At 39.4% G+C, this 24,153-nt stretch overlaps 1 protein-coding gene across 2 annotated transcripts in view; it reads right to left on the bottom strand.

Annotated features, from left to right (window-relative positions):
- Positions 1-24,153, bottom strand: part of TESK2 (testis associated actin remodelling kinase 2) — a 108,073-nt gene that overhangs the window by 18,223 nt on the left and 65,697 nt on the right. For both annotated transcript variants that reach the window (XM_066324961.1, XM_066324960.1), the window contains exon 5: positions 7,193-7,339. In XM_066324961.1, the coding sequence (XP_066181058.1) occupies positions 7,193-7,339 (147 nt within the window). The remainder of the gene's footprint in view (positions 1-7,192; positions 7,340-24,153) is intronic.

Raw genomic sequence — 24,153 nt, 5'->3', positions numbered from 1 at the left:
GAAAGAGCTCATATTCTACCAAGAGGATAAATCAAGATCAAAAAGGGACAAAGCTTTGGTAAAGACTAAAAGGTTGGAAAGAGCTTTTGAATTTCATCTAGAGGTAGTATCTTAGTAGGAAATGTACAATAGTACAAATTGCACTGCTTTTTACAAAGTGATACTTCCCCATTTCTGAAAAAAATAGTATATCAGTGTGGTATGAAGATGTTCCATTAATGGATTTTAGCTCAGAGATGCAAGGGTTCAAACCCCTCACTAGTGCAAAGAGCCTCTCAACAATTGCCTATGAAATGAAATGCCAAGCAGCTTCACATCACAAGCTTTGAGAAAGCACTTTTGACTTACTATTGCACTATTTGTATAAGCTGCAAGGCAATAAAACTTGGTGACCTTTTCAGACTTTCTTTCTGGACCTCTACAGACAGGGATGTTCTTTTCTTTCGCAGCTCACACAGTCAAAGAGGGCAGTATTTGACTTCAGTTGAGTTTTTGAGGGGTACTTTTCCTCCCAAAATAGGGACCTCATCAGTCCTTCCTGAGGCAGTCTCTTAATAGAAGCAAGGAGCTCTGTACGTGAGCCTGAAAGAGTTAACAGAGCTGTTTATGCAGACAGATGTGAAAGAACATAAAGCCCCCTTTGTGTGTTACAGGAGCTTAACATCTGCTTTGCACAGCATAATCCTAAGATGAATGCAATATTCTACTCTCCCTTTTACATAAACAAAAATGAAAATAGACTCAAGAGTTTCAGAGTTAAAAATAAGTTGCTTAGATGAAGAAACACCATAGTTTCACTTTATGATATTACATACAAGGTAAACTCCTCAGAGATTTTACTGGACCCCAGAAAATACAGAAATGCCACTGCAGTGTCATTTACAACATTCTGATGACTTACCAAATTAAAATACTTAAAGGCCAATTGAGATGCATCAACCGTTTAAAAAGTGCTAGCTATTCCCTGGCAGAAACCCCAGAGAATTAAATGTGTAACAGGAAGTTTACAGTACTGGATACAGTTTTGAAACTATTATGCTTAAGGGAGAGGTTCCATTTGGTTCCCAAAGTATCAGTAGCTTAGTATTGAGACTATCATCAGAAATAGACATGTGCAACATGTCTAATTTTTTCAGTGCAAGCCCTCCCCTGCAGTGCAAAATATCCCGACAAGCTTATTCCAGCACAAAGGGGACCTTGCAACTGTAGCACCAGCTATGAGACTCATCAGACAAAGGTGCTGTTCACGGCCTGGGGGTTATTTTGTTTTAAAGAAGCAAACAGCACACAAGGTCGGAAGTCAGGGCATGTCACTTTCAAGCTCAAAGGCAGTGAATTTATGTTACATCAGATAGTCCACAGTAATTTCTTACATGCATGATTCTGTCCCATAGTAATTGAGACTGCTCCTCTCTCAATGAGAGAAGGCTGAGCCATTACACACTGTGAAGTGAAAGCAGATGTTGGCAGGAATACACACACATACACATGTGTTTATATATATGTGCCTAAAGATTACAATTTCTCCATAGATTTTATCATCAATGGAGCCCACTATGTCCCCTGAAACTGCTCACAACCCACTATTGATTATGAAACCTTGTTTTCAATTATACATAATTCTGCAAAACTAAAAGGCATTTCAGAGGTTGGCCTATTTGTTTTTAATTGAGAGGTTTGGTAGTGGATTTTTAGGGAGGGGGTATAAACCATCAAAATATCAGTCCATGGTATCATATCAAATTTGGCATGTTCTCAACTTGAAATGTGGTGAGACCTCTGTATAAGATGCCCTTGTTGCCACCTCTGCAAAGAGCAGACTGGGATGGAACATCATATGCTGTGTGAGGAATTTAAGAGCACGACTAAGGTGACAAGACAGAGGATAAGCCCAAGCCGGGGACAGGCAGGGACCAAGACCAGGGTCCTGAGCCAGGGAAAAAAAGGCAAATACTATTACAAGGACAGAAGAACCGCAAGTACAGGAAATGGGTGATGGTGGTGGCAGGGATCAGCTAACCTGGAGCTGCAGAATGTGAGGAGAGCTAGAAATGGCTAAACATACTAAAGACCAAAACACAAAGACAGACTGCATAAAGCATCAAGCGGGAGCAATAGGAAGAGACTAGAATGAAGTCTGCCAGACTAGGATTTTGATCAATAAGGTTGGGGGACAGGAACTAGGAACAAAAAGAAGAGAAAAAAACTAGGAACAAGGATGAAATGTCTGATCAGAGACCGGCATTGTACACTACCAGAAAGGAATGGGTTGTAAGAGAGCAGGTGTGATTGGTCCTGGAAAAATGGGCAGACTCCTAGATGTTCACTTCTCACGGCCAAATAGTCTCTCATTCCCCTCCCCATTGCTCCTCTACAGCAAAAACATGCAATGTGTTTTAGCAATACTAATTAACAGTAGCAACAAATAATTTTAACAAATTAAAATACTTCATGTATTAGTTACTGTAGTAACTAAAGCAACAGACACCCTTACCATGAATCTCAAGCTTCCAAATCTAAAATGAAGTGCAGAATGCCATTTTTTTCCAAAACTGGTAGGAAGTTGTACACAACAGACACTACATCAAAAAAAAATTGCACAAAAGATGGGATGTAAATCTTCTGCAACAACTTTCTTTTTTCCCCTTAGCCATACATATTAAGGTAACATCCTTAATTACAAGATCACACAGACAGTTTTCCACCTTGCATCCGTGTGTTTTAGTACACACAAAGGATTCATGCTGACGGTGAATTGGGGCTTTGGATAAAACACTTGGACCACTATTTTCAGGACTCTGACCACTTTTCCCACAGAAACAGCAGGGTGACAGAAGGGCTGGGAAGAGATGAAAGGAAAGCCTGGACTGCAAATGAAGCTCTTCTGTCTTGTGGTTAAGTCTATTGCAGTGCTGCCCTAGGATCTGGATAATAGCCTTCCTCACCATCACAGAAGGATTCTGTAAGAAGAAGCTACTTTAGCAAAATCTTTCACAGATTGTTACTTATCTTGTGCTTTCTCTGCCTCCAGGGGTCAAACCTGACTATTTTATAAGTGCTGTAATGCTTCCAATGCCTCTGAGGTCAGCAAGCATATTGCTTTGAACTTAAACATGTAAAATGCAAATATTCCAAACAAAGTCTTAAAGCACATACCAAATATTCACCAATATTTTTGCTTTTAACCTGTTATAATAAGGAATGATCTTATTTTCCTCCCTCATCTCAGAAGTACTGTAAGAATAATTTCACTAGTATTAGGGCAGTCACTGGCATAATTTAACATGGAAATCAACAGTGCTTCCAGAGCAGGGTTTGAATGCAGTGCAAATACAGTGTAAAAAAGGTGTTGAAGAAACTGTGTAGCTTGAAGACACTTGTTTTGAAGAGTGAGGTACAAAGGGATTTCACTATATTCTTTTTGCAGGCTGGATACTTCTCTCCCATGCTTTCCCAATCATGGCTATTTTAATTTTAAGTTACAACAGCTAGAATGCTGTAAAACTAAGTCAGATCAAGAAGAAACTATCACAATTCAGTTGCTGCTATTGAAACACATCCATAACATGATTTCAGTCTTAATGATTACATCTTCTAGGACTAAGATTTTCAGAGTTAAAATTAATAACCAGAGCTCCCTGACAATCACTGAAAGATGGAGAAAATTCCTATGGTTCCAGGATGCAAATCCTCCTCCACACTCAGCAAGGGCCCAGTAAAAAACGATTCATGCGGCTTGTGGTGATATGGATATGGGGCAGGAATAAGCCAAGGAGGTTGGCTGTCAGAACCCATCTATGGCTTCATTTCCATGTAAATCTTTTCATGACAAGTCCAAAGTGCAGACACCACATTTCTTGGCTTATAAAAAGTCCAAGTTACTCTGCCCATACCCCTGCTCTGTGCAGGCTGCAAATGGCCAGTCTGACCACTCGTATCTTCTAACAGGTTCAAGGCAGGCTGCTGCTATCAGCTAGGGCAGCTCAGCCTGATCAGCTGCAGCAGCCCAGGCACTGAGCTGCTCCTGACATGGGGAAGCAGCGGCTGTCAGGGCAGCACATCCCTTCCAACAAGTGCTGCCTCTCTTTTTGACAGAAGGACATCAGGAAGGGCACCAGTGGGATATGAGGGCTGACATCCCTGTGGGCTGTCACATCGACTATAATGACCTACATCTACTCTTCTCTACCGTTCTTCCCTCTGGCCTCCTGCAGTATCAATGCTGTGCTGTTCCTCTCCACATGGTGCAATTAGGAAGAGAGATCACCCTGCTGTATAATAATGGCCCAACCCACTTACTTTCCAATCTTAGATTGGCAGGGGACAGGAGCTCTTCTTTCTTTAAATTGTTAGGCATCAAATATACATATAATGTTAAGAGCAAGACAACTCTGCTGCCATAACTGACACAGTAAAATTTATGTATCACACCGTCCACTCCAGGAAGCTGCAGGAATTAGAGGTTTGCCAGAAACAGAAAGGCAGAAGTACGAGTCTAAATGAATTAAATTTAGTAAAATTCATATTAAAGGGACAGTCAGTGGGCTATCATCCTAAGTGTAACGTGTAAAGCATGGAGTCATTCCTACATACAAAGTCTCAGTTTCATTCTGTTCACACTTCAGTGAAGGCCATCAAGTTTCATAGAAAAATGCTCCAACTCTTCCACCTTACAAATTCAGTCTGTTCTGACTTTTGCAAATGTCTAAACCCTTGTCTTAGCTAGCCTCCATTTGAATAATAAAGTTATCCCATCAATTAGTGAAGTTTACTGAAGAAAGAAGGACAATACAGAATAGATTGAATTTGCCCTTGTTCAGTCCAAGTTCTCTCCCAAAGAAAGAGTCCATCACATCTTCCTTCAGCTTGCTCACACACTGACTATTTACTAGTAGGAATGAAGACAACTCATTGTACCACCAGTACAAACCTGATAAAAGCCAAGGTATCTTCTCAAGTAGTAGCCAAAATTCATAGTCTGAGAACTGAAAATTTTGGTGACAGATTTTTCCTATGGTTATCTTAATTGTTTTGCTTTCTAACAAAGTTACTTTTTAAAAACCTAGGCAGCCAGACGGCAAACATTTGCCCAAAAGGGGAATAGTTTGCCCAACAGATATAAATTTTATTTCATCAGTACCTTAATATGCTAATAAAATTCAGGAGTTGCTTAAGGTGAAGTGTTTAAGGCCAGGTACTTCATCTACTTTCTTTCCAAACAGAACAAGGAAAGTGTACACATCATATTTAAAAAATTAAACTTAAAAAATAAACAAAACAACCAGAAAACAACCCAAAAATCCCCAAGAAATTGAAAAATTCAGACCACAGCTGTTATCAATTAAATTCTGTATTTTTCTTAACGCTGACAGCTTCCAATATGACCCACACAAGATACTATCACTTTTGTTCTAAGAACCATCCAAATATAGCATAACTGCTAGTAAATTCTTAGGGTTTGATATGTTGTTAATTTGTTTGTGAATAACCTTAACTACTTCCCGTGGCCTCTGATGAGTTTGCTCTTGCCAGGACACCCCACACCGCTCCCAGCAGGTGCAGCTTTCTAAACAATTGGCATCCAACAATAGATAACACTGAAGCATTGGCAGGACAGCTCCAGAGAATGACATACAGTTAGTTATGTAAAGCTTGGAACAAAGACATTCACAGGGATCCCAGGAACTGGATTTTCATATGACTGACCATCACAGAATGTGTTACAATAAATGCTGCAGGCACTGAGTTCTCCTTAGTTACTTTGGTTCCTTGCAGTAACTCTACTCTTAAATGCACTAAGAATAGATCCTGAACTGAAAAAGAAAGGGGAATACCAAGTTGTCTTTTCAGATATTTTTATGCATTTCTTATCTGCACACTCCAGGGTGACTGAAATGGAGCTTTCTGAATGTATCATGTCAAAGTGACATGACTCCCAGTCTGGGCATTTTTCATAAATTTGATACTCTTCCTTACAGAATTCAGTGCCTTTCACTTGAAAGAACAGCCAAGAAAGTATTTTACGACTTCAACAAAATACTTCTTTCCTCTACAAGCTGAACTTTTTTTTCCACCTTGACTAAATGTACACTCTACATCTGTTTAACAGTGCACTAAGGAAGCTTTAAAAAAATGCAAATGCCTGGAAGTGGATGAAGGACTAGTAGCCTCATTGGCAAACATACTCTCTTGTGGTTTTATTTTTAAAAACTGTTTCTAGAAAAAAAAAATTCCTTTTAGACTAAATTAATATTATTCTGGATTCTTCTGATTGAAGTGACATGATGAAGCCTTCTCAAGAACAGTCTTAAAGGACTTTCATGCTGCAGGACCTCAGTGAGTTTAAACCAGCTCATTAGCACCAGACAACAGGACAGACAGGACAGCAAAGCCCTCAGCACAGGCTGCAATGGGGGGCAAGAGCAAGTGTGAATACTGGGACAATCTGCTCACACAGCTTAGTGCTCCTATGTCAATATTTCTAACTGAGCTTGAATTATCCAGCTACTTCAGCCAACTAAATTCATGCAAGTTCTCACCAAAGCAACTAGAAAAAAAGAAATCTACTTATTTTTTAGATTTATTATAAATCTAAATCTGTCACTGATACATTATTCCGGAAAAAATTTCAAATTTTAAAAATTTTAGGCAAACTATTTTGATCTTACTGACTTTAGAAATGAAAAAACCATAAACCAGGATTGTACACAGCACTTAATGCAGAATTAGTAATGAAAGGTCACTCTTCCTACAGAAGAAAACTTGTGAAATACACGGGGAAACAAAAACAACCAGGAGATTTTGAAGTGCATTGCTAATAATCCCCTCAGTTTGGGTTCTTTATATGATTAACCTGTTCTAAATGTTAGATTGTTGTGATTAATTATCCAGGGATTTAAATACTTTACTCAGAACTGAAAGAACTCTGTAGCTGCTTTATGAGAAATCCTAACCTGAACTCATTTAAGGGATGATCTTCCTTCATGATAATAATTTCTCTAGTTTCCATTCAAACTATGAGCATGTTTTGTGGAAAGTTTTAATTCTATAAACTGCATTTCAATTTGTTTTTCAAAATGTTTTAGATTATATAATAGCAATTCTTTGCATGGAATGGAGGAAGGCAGAAAACCCAACAATCAGCTACAGTACCTTCATCATTAGGAAGTTCCCCATATTCTATCAACAGTACCTTGGATGTAAGGTCTCGGTGGAAAATGCCTTTATAATGAAGATAACTGATTCCCATAGCAATGTCATATGCCAGTTTCACCCTCACTGTCCAGGGCAGATGCTGGTTGCCATCTAGAAGCTGTTCCAGGTTACCACAATTGATGTACTGAAAAGACAAAGCAACATTTTAAATTAATTATTCAACTCAAAATTTTGTCAAGAATGTAAAATTCATCATTACAACAAGTGACCTCAGCTCAGTTACACATTCAAACCTTTTTTTTTTTATATGGGCTTGGCAGGCACAAAGTTTGCAGATTAAGAGAAGCTGAAAATGTCTCCCTTCACAACCTGTACCAACACCCTCATGTTAAAGATGCAACAGCCACCACTGTATTAACTCCATGGTATTTAAATAGACCCTTCAGAAAAATCTACTATATCCTATCACTCTCTCATTTCAGCTTCAGGAAAAGTAGGACAAAAACAATGTAGAGCTGACTTTCATGTAGAATTAATCAACAAAGGCAGAGCTAAGTATCCAAGTGTAGGTCATGGAGCCTGATCAAGTTCCCAGTTTCCTTAAACTGAAACAGTATCAAAGAAAAATACTACAGTGTGCTGCTGTAAGCTCTATTTTTTTCACTGCTGTATCTACAAGTTCTAATCAGCAATATGATTCCCATTGTGTTCAGTACTACATCGACCCCATCAAATGGCAGGCCTCATGAAAAGGAAAGCACATTAAACAAAAGACAAATGCTACAAGACACAGTGAAACAAAGCAGCACCTAAACGATACTAGGTAATATAGCCCAGGTCAAGACATGGCAGCTCTATCGCTTGAATAATCATTACAGCAGCACAGCTAATGCTTTATGTATAGACTCTTTTACCACACCAGCAGCTACACAGCGTTTAAGCAGCTTCTTGTTACACTCCCAGCCTCAGTCCCCCACCAGTGACCAGGCAAAGAGAGTAGCTTGCTCCACAAGGAAAACCTGGCAGCAATGCAGTGACTTTGTCAAGGAAACCCAAGTGAAGCCAACAGGACAATTTGCTCCCAAGCCTGGCCCACACATGTATCCCTGCACCAGACTGCACCAACTTCACTTCTCTGCCACAGGTCTCCAACCCTCTCTAAAATGACTTTCCTGTGTCAATCACTCAGACAAAACATGTGACACCATTCTAATGTTTAAAAAAAGACCAAACAAACTTAATTGCAGCTCTTGTTGTTTCAGAAACTTGGAACCTGTTTGTATTTGGTTTCTCTTCTTTGTGTCTTGGAGCCTGGGACACGAGGCAAACATGAGCCATACACACTGCAGCGTGGATGGATGTAGCTCATCTCCCGAGGCTGTGCTACAGCAAGGAAAGAACATTGACAATTTGGATTCTGCTGGTAAGTCTGAGGGTCACAGGTTACCTCCTGAACAGTCTCCAAGAAACAGATTCTTCCTTACAGCTCAGGTTCACCTATTGCTGATCTCACCAGTGAATTCTGTAAACCATTTCAGCAGATACACAGGTTCCACACCAACTACCTGAGGAGGCAAAACTGCCGGGGCAGAGGAGGCATAAAGCAATTTTACCTGGCACAGAGCCCATCGGGAGGGGGCGCCACAAAGCCGGCGGCTGTGCGCATCCCTCGGGAACGGGGGTCATCCCAGCCCATGCACAGCAGCGCGTTTCACCCGCAGTCTAGGGCATGACCCCCTGCTATCAAAAACAACCTGTTCCTTGTGCTAGGAGTTCGTGTGCCAAGAGAGCAGAGCAGCTCTGCAACAGGTCACTCAGAGTATGCTATCTCCATCCTTTGGGATTTTCAAGATCAACTAGAGCTGCAGCCAACCTGGTTCAATGTTAGGAACAATGCTGCTTTGAGCTTTTCCAGCTTTGATCTTTCTCATTTCTTTTTATCTTAACCCCTAAGGGAGCTAGATGACCTTATAGAGCACACAAGCAAAAACAAAAACAACAAAACACACACAAAAAAAATCCCAACCATGCTCAATAAAATTAGATTCTGTTTAACATAAATTGCTATTATGCTTAAGGAATAAATGGCGACTAAGATTTCTACAGTAATATCTTTTATATTCCTGGCCTCCTTGAAAGGGTGCAAACAGCTCTTCTCATCCAGTCATGTTCAAATCAGAATAATACTAACCAACCTGGAACAGAAAGCACCAAAGCATTCGGCTGAATAACCCAATTATAAAATGACACTTGGCAATTATCCCAAACCATTTCACCTTCCTGACAGGCCAGTAACAGACCATCCATAAAGCACCACCATACTTGAATTCATCGGAAAGACAATGCAAAGGGGGAGGGGATCACCGACCTAGCTTCCATTTTCTGTTCTCTTAACTGTGCCACTCCATGACACAAATTGCTCCAGAAATGCTAATCAACATGCAGCCCCTAAAAGTATTGACACACACAATGAAATGGGGCAATAGCTGGCTACTATATCGAGCATGCTCTTGCTTTCCTTTTCAATACAGCAGCCTACTCATTTGATCCATTGTTGCCATATTAGTTAAGTGCATCCAATACATCCATTCCTGCAGCATTCTTCCAGTCAAACTGGCTTGCAGGGTCATTCACCCATCTTAACTGCAAGGCCTAGATTCTAGCATGGGCTGGGCAACAGGTGACACACACATTGGACACAGCATCCAGGAGCTACAAAACAGACAGTAAAACCTGTTTCCAGCACATCTACAAAACCTACCAGGCCTCATTCCAAAACCGCTACCCACCAAGGCACAGCTCTCATTTATCAGAGAAACGAGTTCTGGCTTTGGTTCTAATTTCTATGCCTATGAAGCACATGAGGCTAACCATCAAGTGAACAACTGAACTAAGATTTTTCCTAGACATCTTTAAAGCTTTAGCTGATTTCAGGTTTTAGCTGGCCAGCAGGTAATATTTGCATGCAGAGACGCAAATTGTTCCTAAGGCAAGCACTGCACAGTGCTCCCTCAGTGTCATGTAAGTAATCCAATTCTTCCAGTCATTCAGGCTGATAATGCAAACAGCCAGCCTGATGGCCTATTTTTTTCAGAGGACTGCAACAATGCCTTTTCAGGACAGACACAAAACTATGTACATTACTTCCTAATTGCTAGTGCAACTGAAAGGAAAAATACTTGTTCTCAATCTCTTACTAGCACAAATCAGCTCTGTGTGGTAAGAATATCCTGAAGGATAGAAAATGCACCTCTCCCAAAGAGAACACTGGATTTTATTTTGTCCCTGACACAGTACTGGTACAGTAAGGCTACAGCACACACATTAAGTCAAAGCATTATTTTACTACAAAAACAGCAACAGCCATCACGTAAATCTACAAGCAATTGGAACAGATCTGACTAGGCTACGACAATGAAAGCAAAGGGCACTACATCGCTTAAAGACATCACAGTTAAGTGGGGCAGTGTTCAGACCTTTTCAAACCCTGTATCATCAGGTTGCAGTGAAACAGCTACCCATTATTCCCCATGCTAATTTTCTGTCATGTAACTGGACACCAACAGCCAGCTTATCTGGTTGCCAGTCTGAAAACAACAGCTATAGGTTGTTTATTTTTGCATTTACTAAAACTTAACACAGCAAGCTGAATACTGGTTTAAAAGACCTTGGCATCTTAGTCCACAAAAATATTCTTTCTTAAAAAAAAATCTGAGGTAAGAGCTCATACCTTTGTTGCGAAAACAAATGTTCAGCTAAACTGCATTTCTGGTACCTCTCCCAAATGTTATGAAGAAAGAGGGCAGTAGCTTTTTAGAAGAACAAGTTACTCAGAAGCTCAGCCAAGAACAGATGATTTCTGGATCAAAGAACTTTGAAGAGGTTTCTGATGTTATCGTTTACTGCTATGAAATGCAGTAGCAGCCGTGTCTAACTTATCCCTGTACAACAGTTGTGCTACTTTAACCTAAAAGCAGCATAATAGGACTGCTGCCTTGTAACAACTGCAGTCACATTATCAGACTCAGGCATACGAAATAAAGGATGGATAGAAATTCAGCATATAACAGTACTTAAGCATAGCATTACATGCTTCATTTCAAGAGCCTAATAATGGACTTCAGCTATCAGATAATACCCAACTTCAGCTGTCAGATTTTAGCTTCAAAATTCAAAATAGGAGTTTAAACACTAATAAGAGAACTAGAAGCTTTTAAAGAAAAGGCACATCAGATTCACACAATTCTAGCAGTTATGTCTCAAAACTAAAGACTCCAAATATTGCCAAGGCTGAGCAGGAAGACTGATGGGAATTGCAAAGAGTTTTCAATGCTGTTTTGAAAACCAATGCTGTTTCAGTGTGTAGGTCTGATATAAATAAGCCAACACATACTGCACAGGAAAGCCAGAAAAAAAAAGTCAGCCTGCTATTTAGATGACTTTAAATGTCACTGCCTGTCATTTAAAAATCAACAAGTAACCACAAGACACCCCTGTTCTGTTGGCCAAATATTGCCGAAGACAAGGCATTAAGTGGTTAAGAAAAGTAGGTGTGGAGAGTGCACTTAAGATGACAAACTAAATGAGGAAAGTAAAGAGTAAGAGTTCCAGGGACCCAGAACACTACAAGACAAATACTGAGATAGCAACAGATGAATATACTCCAAAAACACATTGAAGAAACAGGGAGAGATGCAGGAGAATAGAGAAACTGGAATTGTAGCAGTAGCACCTTCTGCATGGTGAAGCACAAGAAACATCAGAGCAAAACCCAGAATAAGTAGTTGTACTCTGAAGGGAGACCTGGAAAGCAAAATAAAGTATTGGAGACACTATTGACAAATGCATTGAAGAGTATCAAAACAGACAGAGCTTGCACACTTGTATCATTTTTAATGCTGGAAATAAGAAGGTAACTCTCATGCCTAATAAAAGGAAGTCGAGAGCTTTCCTCTAAGCTTTCTGCAGAAGTTTAAAACCTGTTTTAAACCACATGTCTCAAGGAAGACACCACCTCATCTTCAGTTCTCATATATTTGAAGTCATCTGTCATACTCTGCAGTCAAAGTGACTACTCTGAAGGCTTCTGTACAAGGCAGTGTACCCTCCTGTCACAACTGGCTTAATTAGCTATAGTTGAAGGACTGGAAGTTTTCTCCTTTCCCCAAACTGTTTTCATTAGCTACAGCTGTACAGAACTGGAAAAGAAAGATAGTATCACTATGTTCAAAACTACAATATGAGATACCACAAGTTGATACACTGAGATTGACTATGAGAGTAAATTGACATTTTTTTAAAATGTGAAGTTGGTTCACAGACCTCCAGTTTTTAAAAATTCCACAATTAAAAAAAAACACCTGACCCAAGTACCTCTGAGCAGTAACCTTCCATTTCCATTGATTAATTTATTTTGTTTAATACAATCATTGAAACAGAACAAATTTGATACTGAATTTGGGCTGTGTGAGTATATTTCTGGTCAGCAGGTCAACTAATGGTGCCACGGAGAAACACACAAGTACTGAAAGAGAACACAGGTGAAGCAAACACATTTCAGAACAAAGCTCAAACTTTTTCATGAAGGATCAGAAGGGCACAAGTGGCTTGGAAAAACAGCTTGATTGAAAGAACAGAAGCAAAGCTGAAAATCTTCATCTGAAGGCCCCTTTACATTCCTGCTCCTCAGTTCCTGAAAACAATCTGTAACCTAAAATCAACTTCTCTTCTGCTTTTCTACCAATACAAGCAATCCTGTTCTTCAATTAAAAAAAAATATGTATTTTCTTTAAAGGTGTTAACCATTACAGAATTAAAATAAATTTAAAAAGTGCCTCAGCTGTTCTCAGAGAAAAGGGTCAGCTCTGTCAACTGCCATAGTCTGGTCACTTATCAGAACTCAGAACCAAAAGCCAAGAAATGCAACAGATCTACCTCTGTTTCTTCTTCTGTCAGTTGTGGCATTGATTAATTCATTGGCTCCTCCTTCTGAAAAGGCATGTACAGGCATGGCTTCTTTTATAAGGGTAAACAAGAATTAACATGCACTAACTCAGGAAGGAGCTGTAATGAAAACCATTTGTTGCACTCCAAACATTCAAGCGTTGGCATGGAAAAGAATTCAGCAAGATTTGTCTTCCTTAAATTCTCTAATTCCAACAGCTCTTATGGTCAGTATGCTGAATTTAATCCTTTTCTGTCATTTCATTCAATCAAAATGTAATGTTCACTTGGCTGCCTGCTGCTACAAACAGATTCTTGTTGGTAAGGCTTCAGCTGAGGCACATAGCAACAATGCACTGCTGCAACCCATATGGATGAAGGAAGTTTTATGGACGCTCACCCACACTCAGGTCTGAAACACTGCAGGAAACAAGTTTATTTTGTTGGAACCGGAAAACACTCCCAGTATATCTATACAGACTGACCTTGATAACCATTTTTCCTGTAATTATAATAGTAGAAAAAAAAAAAAAAAAAAAAAAACAGAAAGCAAAGAAGGCCTAACAAAAAAACCCAGCATTTATAATCTGAAGTCACAATCATTTGGATTCTAAGTGGAGCCCAGTTTCAGTGCAGATAAGAATCTGGGATATGGCATAAATTAGCACACAGGCATAGAAGAGAAAGTACCTTGTTGCTGACACAGGCAAGAGAAACAGCATCTCTACAATAACACTTCTGTTAAGAGCAGAAGGCTCTATCCACACTGACAGCATTTCAAACATACAAGACTCAGTTCTGCTGAGAAGCTGCAATCCCTGACAAGGAGCCTCTCATTTGAATAAGGTCTTTCTCACCTTCCCCACATAAATATCAGCAGCAACAGCCCACAGTTTATATGCCTGCAAGATTGCAGAAAAATAACCCTTCACTTCACTTTTTGAAGTCTGTGAAACAGCTACAAGGATCTACTGAGAGCAAAACTTACAGCAAATGAACACCTCTCATAGTCCAAACTTTGTTTAAATTCTGCACAAGGAATACTCTTTGAGCTTTTTCAGAGTACTTTTCCAAGCCTCAACACTCCCACAGCCACTCAACATGTCCACTTACACTTGAGGGTGCTCAAACACTTTATTGGCAATTATAGACGGCACCAAGATCCTCTATTAATAGTGGTGTGTAAAAGCAAACATTAAAAGAATTTTTTTTCACAACTCAGTTTCTGAATGTTTTGGATGGCTGATAACTAAAGCAAAATGTGGAAGTGAAACTACAGAACACTTGTTAATTCAAGAGTATGTTTCCTAGGATCCAGGCTGAAAAGTGGGGAAAGAAGAGAAAGCACTACATACATACAAACTGAATTAACTGAAAATACATATGAAACAAATTCCAAGGCAAGAAGTTAAGCAGCCAGCATCACAGTACCTATCTGGATACTCTCTCTTCATATACAAAAGTAACAGGAAAATCTAGTGCTTGACAGTATTCAGTTCTCCTTCTTTCTCTCCCCCCACCATACCATGATAGCTGAGAAATTTACATCTTCTCACTGTTGTTAACCTAGCCACCAGTAAAAGAATTCAGAGGTTGAAATTCAAAAATGTTTTTCTTTTTTGCTTGAGGCAATGGCAAATGGTCCAGTTGCCTTGCAGTGAATGTCAAAACAGAGACAATAAATCCCCACCCCCTTAAAAAAAAACACCCACACAACCCACACAGAGCACCCACCCTTATGTGTGTACCTCGCACATGGGGGGAAGGGAGACAAGGAATTGAGACAATGGAACTTGTTTGCAGTTGAATATTTATCTGCCTCTTATCTTTCTTCTATCCTTGAAACACTCTAAAAAGGAGGAAGAGGTTAGCACCAGCAAGATATTTAGCAAGTCTTCTTCAGGACACAACATATTTAGATGCACCTAGCTCAAATAAAATAATGAATAGAAGTTCAAGGTGCACTATTACAGGCTCTGAAGTGATAAAACAAGCCAATCATCCTCCTGTGAGAGAAGAAGGGAAAATAATTAGAGCCAAAGAATAGCCTGCAGAGCCAAGATTTAATTTTTAAAAATAGAGGGCAGGAAGGGAGAAAAGGAGATTTAACTATGAGCTCAAAAGTTCTCACTGAAGTAACTGGTTTTCATCACTTCTCATCTAGCACCCACATGCATAATACAGACTGTGCACCTCAAGTTAGAGTTTTATAGTCTTGGCTTCTGGCTTTACATGAGGACTTCTTTAGTGTCTCTGACTATAGTTCTTTTTACTCTGAACTTTCTTCTTGTGAGAACCCACCCTTCTCAGCTAACCACACAGTGTAGATGTATCTAAGCAGCTTCCCACTGCCTCCAGCACAATGCAGGGCTCACAGAGCTTTCACTGCTTATCTGCTTTTGGTAAAAGCACAGACTTTGTCTGGAGAATTGTCCCTGTGTTTAATTTACCTGGTCACCACCAGCCCACAATAGGTTTTTCCTTTAAATGACCTGCCAGCTTTCCTCCTCAGACAGTGCCTATAATGCCAGCTTGTGTCCTCCAGAAGCCAACATTTTTGTCAGCTTTTTGCTTCGAGTAACTGAGCTTTCTACTGCAACTTTTTGAGAATCAATTCCACCTTTCTGCCTTCAAAGTAAGTGTCATGACCAGGTAGAGCAGCATGAATTTCCTTCCAAAATGAAGGCCCCTACATTCTGCATGGCCAGGTACAACCTACCCAAACAGATTTTAAAAATGCTCTGTTAAGTGTTTTTCTGATTCAGGTCTCCGATCACTGCAATCAGACAAGATGGCTGAGCTTTCAGTAATTAAAAAAAAAAAAAAAAAAAAAAAAAAAAAAAAAAAGTAACTAAGCATCAGATGTAGAGGGAAAAAATGGAAATATCACCTAACTTAAATAAGGTCCTTTATATGCTTTCAAAAAAACCTGACTTTTGATATTTAAGCACTCAAAACTGCAAAGCTACAAATCAGAGAGACTTAGCCGAAACTCCTGTGGAGCCCTGTATCATTTTTGCTGGAAAAAGAACCAAAGGGTCAAGCACACCACATATGCCACAACATGAAGCTGCAAGAGTATGAACTGGAGATGGAATTTCAGTCAGAACACTCAATTTCCTGCCTCGTGTCATTGAAAGCCAGGCCCCCTTGTGTGATTTTAAATGGACTCTTTTGGTATGTGCAGCACATCAAGCTGTGTTTGGGACTGAAGTCTTTTTTCTCTTAGAAAAACTCACAAAAATATTGGGTTCCCAAGGAAAATCATATAAAAGTAAAGAATATGTACTTTGTCTGAAGCTCTGTGGAATTACTTCACTGTCTTAGATGCATTGGGGTTTTTTTGTTACAATATAATACATAAAGCCTTCAAGTTACAACATGAGGTTTAAACGCTGTGACATTTTCTAAAAAACCACCACTACCCTCCTCCTTTTTCTGCAAGCTTTTTACAGTCTACTTACTTCGAACAGTCTAATATACTTATTATATGTACCATGTTTAGATTTAATTTTGCATCCACTGGTGCATACAGATGTCATGTTAACACCTATCGTCAATCTGCCTGACTCAGATCTCACACACCAGGTACACATGGGTACCAGAGTCTGCAACTCTTCAGCTGCTGGAACAAGCTCAGTGCAAGTGTCTACAGAACCATTTCAACAAAAATGAGACATCTTTAGTTGATAAAACAGATGAGGGTGCTCACATTCTTTTGACCCTCACTCAGCTTTCTCAGAGTTGATAACCTATATTGAACTGTCACTGAAAAGAGAATTATCATTTTTATTGCTTTCTCACACACCCTTTCAAAAAATATAGTTAGAGCAGACACCCCTCCCACGAAGCCTGTACAGCTGCTTTGGTCTAGCACTCTCCAGTTAATCAGGGCATGGCTGCTTCTAGAGGCACCTGAGCTTCTTGACAGGATCAAGGGCACAGGAATGGGTCTCTTCAGTTTTGCAGACTGGTATGTGTCTTTCATATGGGGATCTCTAAGGTTGGAGAGACAGGCTGTATGCTCTGAAGAGAATAAAACCAAAGGAAAAAGGCCACTGTTTGAAGATGAAAAAATACAATGCCTTGCATAGCACAGAGAAAGGATGAGGTAGAGCTGGCTGTCAAGCCACAAACTACATTTGCTGAGAGCATATTCAGCCACTTTTTATAAATTAAACTGAGAACCTAAGTGAACTGTTCCAGCAAAACTGAAACTGACAGTCCATATGCTGTGAAGAGTGTAAAAATTAAGTCCAAAAATGGCTCAAGTGCTGACAAGTATTTTTAAAATTCTATTATGAACAATCGAGAGATGAAGGGAAGCGTCGGCACCAAACCAAGTTTATAAAAAGAATTCTAACTGCATTTCAAAATGATCAAAGACGTAGTAGAAATCATTTTGCAAGTGACATAGAAACAAGCAAGCCCAAGATCTACATGTAGTGCCAAATAAATACCTGTCAGATACACATCCATGTACTTAATACTTACATTTATAGATATATCTTTTCTTGTCTTTTGATATAAGAAATACAAAGCACATCCCAAAGCTTTTAACTTTAAAGAGTCAGGATTTTGATAATTTCAAAAAGATATTGCTAGAGACTTTGCTAGCATCTATTGCTGAATCGTTTGTCATCTCATAAACACATTCATCTTGGAATATAAACAGAAGCTTCCTAATTTTTCAGCTGTAAGAAAAGTCCCCTACTGCCTATAGATTTCTCACCTTTTACATTACAGACTAGCCTAGTCTTCCTAACACCTTGAGCTATTCTTCTTGAGCACTACTTCTGCTGCCATGACCTTGCTCTTCTCAGGTCCTACAGTGAATCCTCACTGAGTCATTAATGGGGAGTGCAACTACTGCTGCATCAGACAAGGTTACCATTATTCTTCTCTAGAGGTCAAATCCCTGGGCTCTGAGCAAATGGTTTTCTGTTGACCCTGAGGCAAATACATGCAAGGTCTAACTCTTAATGACTCCTGTAAGGGAAAAGCTAAACAACCAAAATAACAGAGGAAATAACATGGATATGTGCTGGCTGGACTTCCAGTCTTACAACAAAAACAGCAAAAAAGGCAAGCAAATAATAGCAATAGATACCTCTAGTTTTATACCACATAACCATTCTTGTCATCAGAGCATATATTCCTGGAACCAGGAATATATCCAGGTCTAAAACTCTAGTCCATTTTTGGAAAGATACAAAGTAACCATTAGCTTGGCAGAGGACCCAATACTTCCAACACAGTTTCAACAGGGCTACACTTACTGTTCTGGTGCTTGGGGCTTATGCCTGTGGAGGCCCACATTACCTCTGCATGTTACTTTCCAGCACTAGTAGAGCACCACTGAAAGAACTCTTCATTGATAAAGTGAAGCTGTAGCTCCAATTAATGCTACAAAAGGTATCTGAACCACGGACAAAAAGGATAGAGCCTGCAAGTAGAGGTTTATTACAGCATTAATCCACAGGTCATGTTATTCATTGGCTGAGAGATCACAAGGATAAATTTAATCTGCAGAATTTTACACATACTTAGAGTTCTTATAAAGTTCAAACCACAGTCCTTCTGTTCCATCCTACAGCCAGGAGGCATTTAAAAATTCTGGCTGTCAGTTGTTGGAAGTCATCCAAAAGATCATTTGTCATCATCGTATGATAATCTTTTTCTTTAAGTTACCCCAAAGTAAATGACCTCTTTACACTACTCTGTATCAAGACTCATTCTCTTAAAGCAAAGACATTTAGAATTAGCAGACATATTCTGTGTCTTCTGAGCTATCAACAGAAACATCCAAGAGAAAGCTTGCACTGCTGCTCATATTGTTCCTCCAGAAAGTCAAAGCAGTGACTAGTGCCACAAAACCATGAAACAAGTAACTTTACATACGGCCCAAGACCTTATTACATTTAAGGAAGATGCTTTATGTATGCAAATGAGACCAAACTGGAGCAGAATTAGGTCCCAAATCTGAGGAGAGATAGAGGACAGAATTACCTTTAGAGCTTTCCCACCCCTCTGCTTTTTTCCCCTTCCTTTTGAGTTTTCTTTTTTCCAATACTTCACTCAGAAGGACTATACAAAGTGTCTAAGAAAGATTTCAATGAACAAGGGGAGGTAATGCACAAGCATTAGGTATGTACAAGATATTAAGGAATACAAACTCATCTGGGAGGCTCTACTCAGTATGGCTTCACTGAACACATTAGGTAGCATTTATCTTACACAAATTCAAGGACTTCCCTAATAAGTCTCTGACTTTTGGGTTTGTTTTTTTTTTCTAGAAATTGGATGGCACTATCCAAAAAATAACTAATATTTTCTAACAGGATGAATGAGAGTCCTTTATTTTCTTTTCATTTTCTACTTCATGCCACCTTAAGTACAACTGTAATTTTCTCTTCAGCTGTCTCCAAGCTCAGGCTCATCAACTTCACACCACAGCTATTCTTTTTTTGAGAAACAACCACTGGAGCCAACTCATCCAGGAACTAAATGGCAGCTGGTAAACAGGTAATACCTTAAACAGGAACAATTCCTTTGCTGCATGAAATATTTGCAGAATGACAGCTAATAGGAACTACAGTTCCAAAGACACCAAGTTCTCCAGAGCTGACAGCCTACTGCCAGCACCAAAGCTCAGTTAAATATTTGCAGTGCCACGTGAGTAAAACTAAAGTTATTCAAACAATATGAATCACACTGGTGGAACAGAAGTAGGGATTAGAAAGTCTTTCTTACAGGAGATGAGGAAAGGAGGGAGCAGGGAAGGAATGGTATTTCAGGCCTTTTTAAAACTCTCACAAGTGTGCAATTGCCATCTGAAAGACAATATATGACTACACTTTTAGCTGTAGCATGAAGCTTCAGAAGAGGACACCTATGTGATGTCTGTCTGGTTTTCTCCATTCTAGGGTAAAAGGCTCTCCACAGAAAGATAACCAAGAACTAAGGGAAGGAAAAAAGAAAGAAGAATTAAATACTTTACATGATTTATTCTGCTTGTGAAAGTTGTATATCAGAAGAACCTTCTCACTTTAAGAATTTACTTTTTATTCCTTTTAAAAAGGCAACTCAGTACAATTGAAACAATTCTGAGATTTTTAAGCTTTTAATTTTTTTTTCTTTCTAATCAGTGCTATCTCCAAAAGTAAAAAAGAAAAAATGCTAAAAAGGAGGGCCTCCAAAACCCTGAAACTCTACTAATTGCATCTATTGTTTACTTATATTATTGATGTTGGGAGGGAAAGCAGAGAGGGGCAGTTTTCAGTTACCACCAGAGCACATAATGAAAGAAGCCCTCTCTCTTCAAAGGACACTGGCATTTTCACTACGATGAGCTTTAGCACTTGCCCCACTGCCATGTGTAACAGCACCTGAAAACCATGGCTGCCCAACCACACTCTGCTTGATTCCACTCCAAGTACCTAATGTGGCATCAGGTGTTCCAGGAGTATGACCCTGCAGATCAACAGCAAGGACCAAATCTGAAAGGCTTCAAGGACATCAGGCAGCTCTGAGCTTGCACAGCTTCTGGCTGAAATAATACTGCCCTACCCCTCCATCACCTACCACGTGCTCCTATCACACTGCAACAGCTCTGTTCTCTGCCTGAGAAAGTCCCAAAGCATGTCAGATCCCACACTGAGCAATCAGATTGTGGCAGCAGTGCATTTGCACACATTTTTACTATCACCCAGTATGAATTAATAGCCATAAAACTTCTGTTGCAACAATTAACTATTGTCCCCGAAGCACTACAATTTCAAGATATCTCATCAACACATAATAACTTCCCATTCCTCATCTTCTATACACACAACTGCCAAGGCTTTCATTTCCTTCAAGAAGGAATTATCAAGCTGTATGAGTCATACTGGGGATATATAAATATATATCTAATTATAACAAGATTTTAGCCTGACCTGTCTCTTAGAAATTCAGATAAACCTGTTTAACTGAGTTCAACAAACAATTCAAGATCTGCAAGAAGGTATTAAGTGCTTTTTATATGCTAGACTTTATGTTGCTACGTTATCTGCTTCAGTATAATAGTACAGGCCTATAAAACCTACAACACACAAACAAATTTGTTTGCCTCTCATCTAAAATGGATGTTTGCTAATGCAGCCATTCCATGGTAGATGTGTATGGGATAAAATCATACACAATGGCTATTGAGCCATGGCTGTTCCCCACTGGCTCCAAATCCCCTGAGCACACACTGTCTGTCTGCTCACCAGGCCACTGAACACTCAGCAGCATCCCATGCTGACACCAGAGACTCTATTACTGTGCAAGTTTCTCCAAGACTTACAATACTGCTGCGGCCAGAAAATGGAAGTGAAGAGAATTGTCAGATTAGGAAAGTGGCTGGAAAACACTGAGAGGCCTGAGGGAAAGGCCAAAATTAGTTTGGAGAGGCATGTGAGTACAGCAGGAAGCACTGCAGATTCCTGTAGTTAAAGAAACAAACCAGCAGCTTCAGATTAGAGCTGAATGCTGAGAAAGGAATACCCAGTTTCTGGTTTTAGAGAAGACAAGCATGGCAAATCTCTGCCCATGTGCTCAACATTAGTGAGGCAGTCTAATGCCTACCAGCTCATCTGGGTTATACACCTATTAAAGCATTTACTTTGCTTTCCTTAAATGTTTCTTAACTTAGTGCTTGTAAGGAATAGAGGTCCTTGGCAGCCTAAGCTGTTCTATCAATCTAAGGATACTGAATTACTTCAGAAGAGGCATATGCCATTGCTTCTGGCTTGAGAACTTAAAAAAAAATCAGATTATCAAAACTGATAAGACTGTGGATTCAGAACAAGGCCAAAGTCCTAGTGCAGTCTATAATTAAACAATTCCATTCTTATTTTGAAAAAAACAAACCAAAACAAACAGAAACTACCTCTTGCTCAAGAGTTTTAAAAACAAAAGCCACTTGAGAGAGGAAAATTAAATCAACACAAAATGCTGCCAAAAGGGAAAATCCCAAGGATCAACACCTTCCTCAAGCAAAAAAACATGCTCTGCATGATTCAGTCCTGTGTCTGTAAACATGGAAGAAGAGAAACCTGCAATACTTCAAACTCTGCCTTCCAATAAAAAAGTGCTGCATATTCTTAATGTAGCCCCTTCACAGGCTTACAAAATCCTCAAGGCTCTTCTAATACCATTTGAGGTTGCCCTGCCTGTTAATAGCACAAGTTGTCTAAATCCAGTCATCAAACATTTGGCACAAGTTTTCAACTTCTTCAGTTATGGAAACATATACATATATAAAATAAACATGATTTCCCATCATGCTGCCCTCAGACATAAGCTCTAAGTGATGCTGTATCCCTCTTACATAGGCATATCATCAACTGTACTCTCAAAACACAAGAGGCGATAATTAAACTCATTACAGAACAGGTCCAGCACAGGCAAGAGCAAGAGAATTCTCCCCACAGTGACTCAGACCCCTACTGACCAATGGGCCTCTGAATCAACAGTTTCATCTCCAAAGAAGTGAAACCCTGGCAGAAGTTCTGAGCACTTGTAGTGCCAGACTGGTGTCAATTATGCTGAGCACTGGAAGCAAGGAGACCACTTTTGTGGACCACAGGCTGAAAAAAGCCATGAGACAGTGGCTAATTTGTTTATCCTCCTGAGCTATATTTGAACTGGTGGTTCAGCCTGTCTGTCTTACTAATGACTCCTTCGGCTCATAATTTCAGCCACCTTCTCCAACCTCCAGAAGTCTTCAGAATTCAACTATTACTCTACACACACTTGAAGATGAAAAATGCTACTACTGTTGCTAGAAAAGACAATTCCACCACTTGGAACATAGGAAGTTTTTAACTTTTAAAAGCTCTCTAAAATCAAACCATAGCTATGTTACTGGGAAAAACTGTGTGTGGATTCCCTACAACATCAATTTCTGTCATGGATTTTCCTGTTGAAGGCATTAAATGCTTGCCTTTGTCCACAGAAGAAAAGCAGTGATCACTAATTATACTTCTACAATATGTCACTAAAGCTATTCTGTTTCTCAGAATGTTGCAGCAAACTTCCTCAGTCTAAAATTTTTCTTTTTTGGTCTCAAGATGCTTCAGGAATCTCTTCTGTTATGCCGAATTATAGCTATAAAAAGTTATTCTTTGAAGTCTTTCTTAGATTTATTTGCTTGCCAAGAACTCAAACATAGCTGAACAAAGCAGCAGCTACAAAGTTAGCTCACTATGAGGAAGCATCTGTGCTGTTTTCATTTTCTTGGCTTTTTGGGTGGGGAGGGTTATTTAAATGACAAGTAACTGCTGTGAAGGAAGGGAAAAAAACAGCCCAACAAAACAACCCACATTGAGCAAATCTTCCAAATTTTAGTATGATAAAGCATTACAAAGCTCCACCTCTTCTATGATAATATTTAGTGCATGGAATGGCCCAAAACTTCCCTGTTTTAATTGACCACATATCCAAAAGAAATCAGTAATAATGTCAGCAAAGCCTGCCTGAATAACTTGCTCAGCCATCTTAGAAATGTTTCCTCTACTGAGCACAGGGACAGGAGGAAAAAAAACCCCACAAAAACAGAATAAACCAAATAAACTGTCCCTCTCATGGCAAAGTGCTCACACACATGCTGTACCTTGAAATTTCTGAAAGTGTCTTGACCTTTGCTCCACTAGAAATACAGACAGTGAACCAGAGTGCATCACTCCAATAGCAGAGAGAATGAAAACTGCAAAATTGCCACCCCAGAAGGTGAAGAAATTCACTGCCCACATATGTGCATCTTTGCCTCAGAGTTGCATCTGTAAGTTACAGAAAGTGATGGTGACACATATCCTGCTAATTGGCATACAGATCCCCAGTCTCCTCATTTTACAGCAGTTCTTGGCAAGCACACTATACCTGCTTAAATTGCTAATTAATAACATACTTGTCTTTGGGACGTTGGGAAATAAATAATCTTTATAAATCATCTTTATAAATAATCTTTAATAAAATCTTTTAATTGAGCAGTTCCTACAAAACAGAAGTAAATAAGAAACATTAACTTTA

The sequence above is a fragment of the Sylvia atricapilla genome, chromosome 9 (assembly GCF_009819655.1).
Source record: "Sylvia atricapilla isolate bSylAtr1 chromosome 9, bSylAtr1.pri, whole genome shotgun sequence".
Taxonomy (NCBI): Eukaryota; Metazoa; Chordata; class Aves; order Passeriformes; family Sylviidae; genus Sylvia; species Sylvia atricapilla.
Note: the sequence above shows the minus strand (reverse complement) of the source record. Positions and strands in the feature narration are given on the sequence as shown.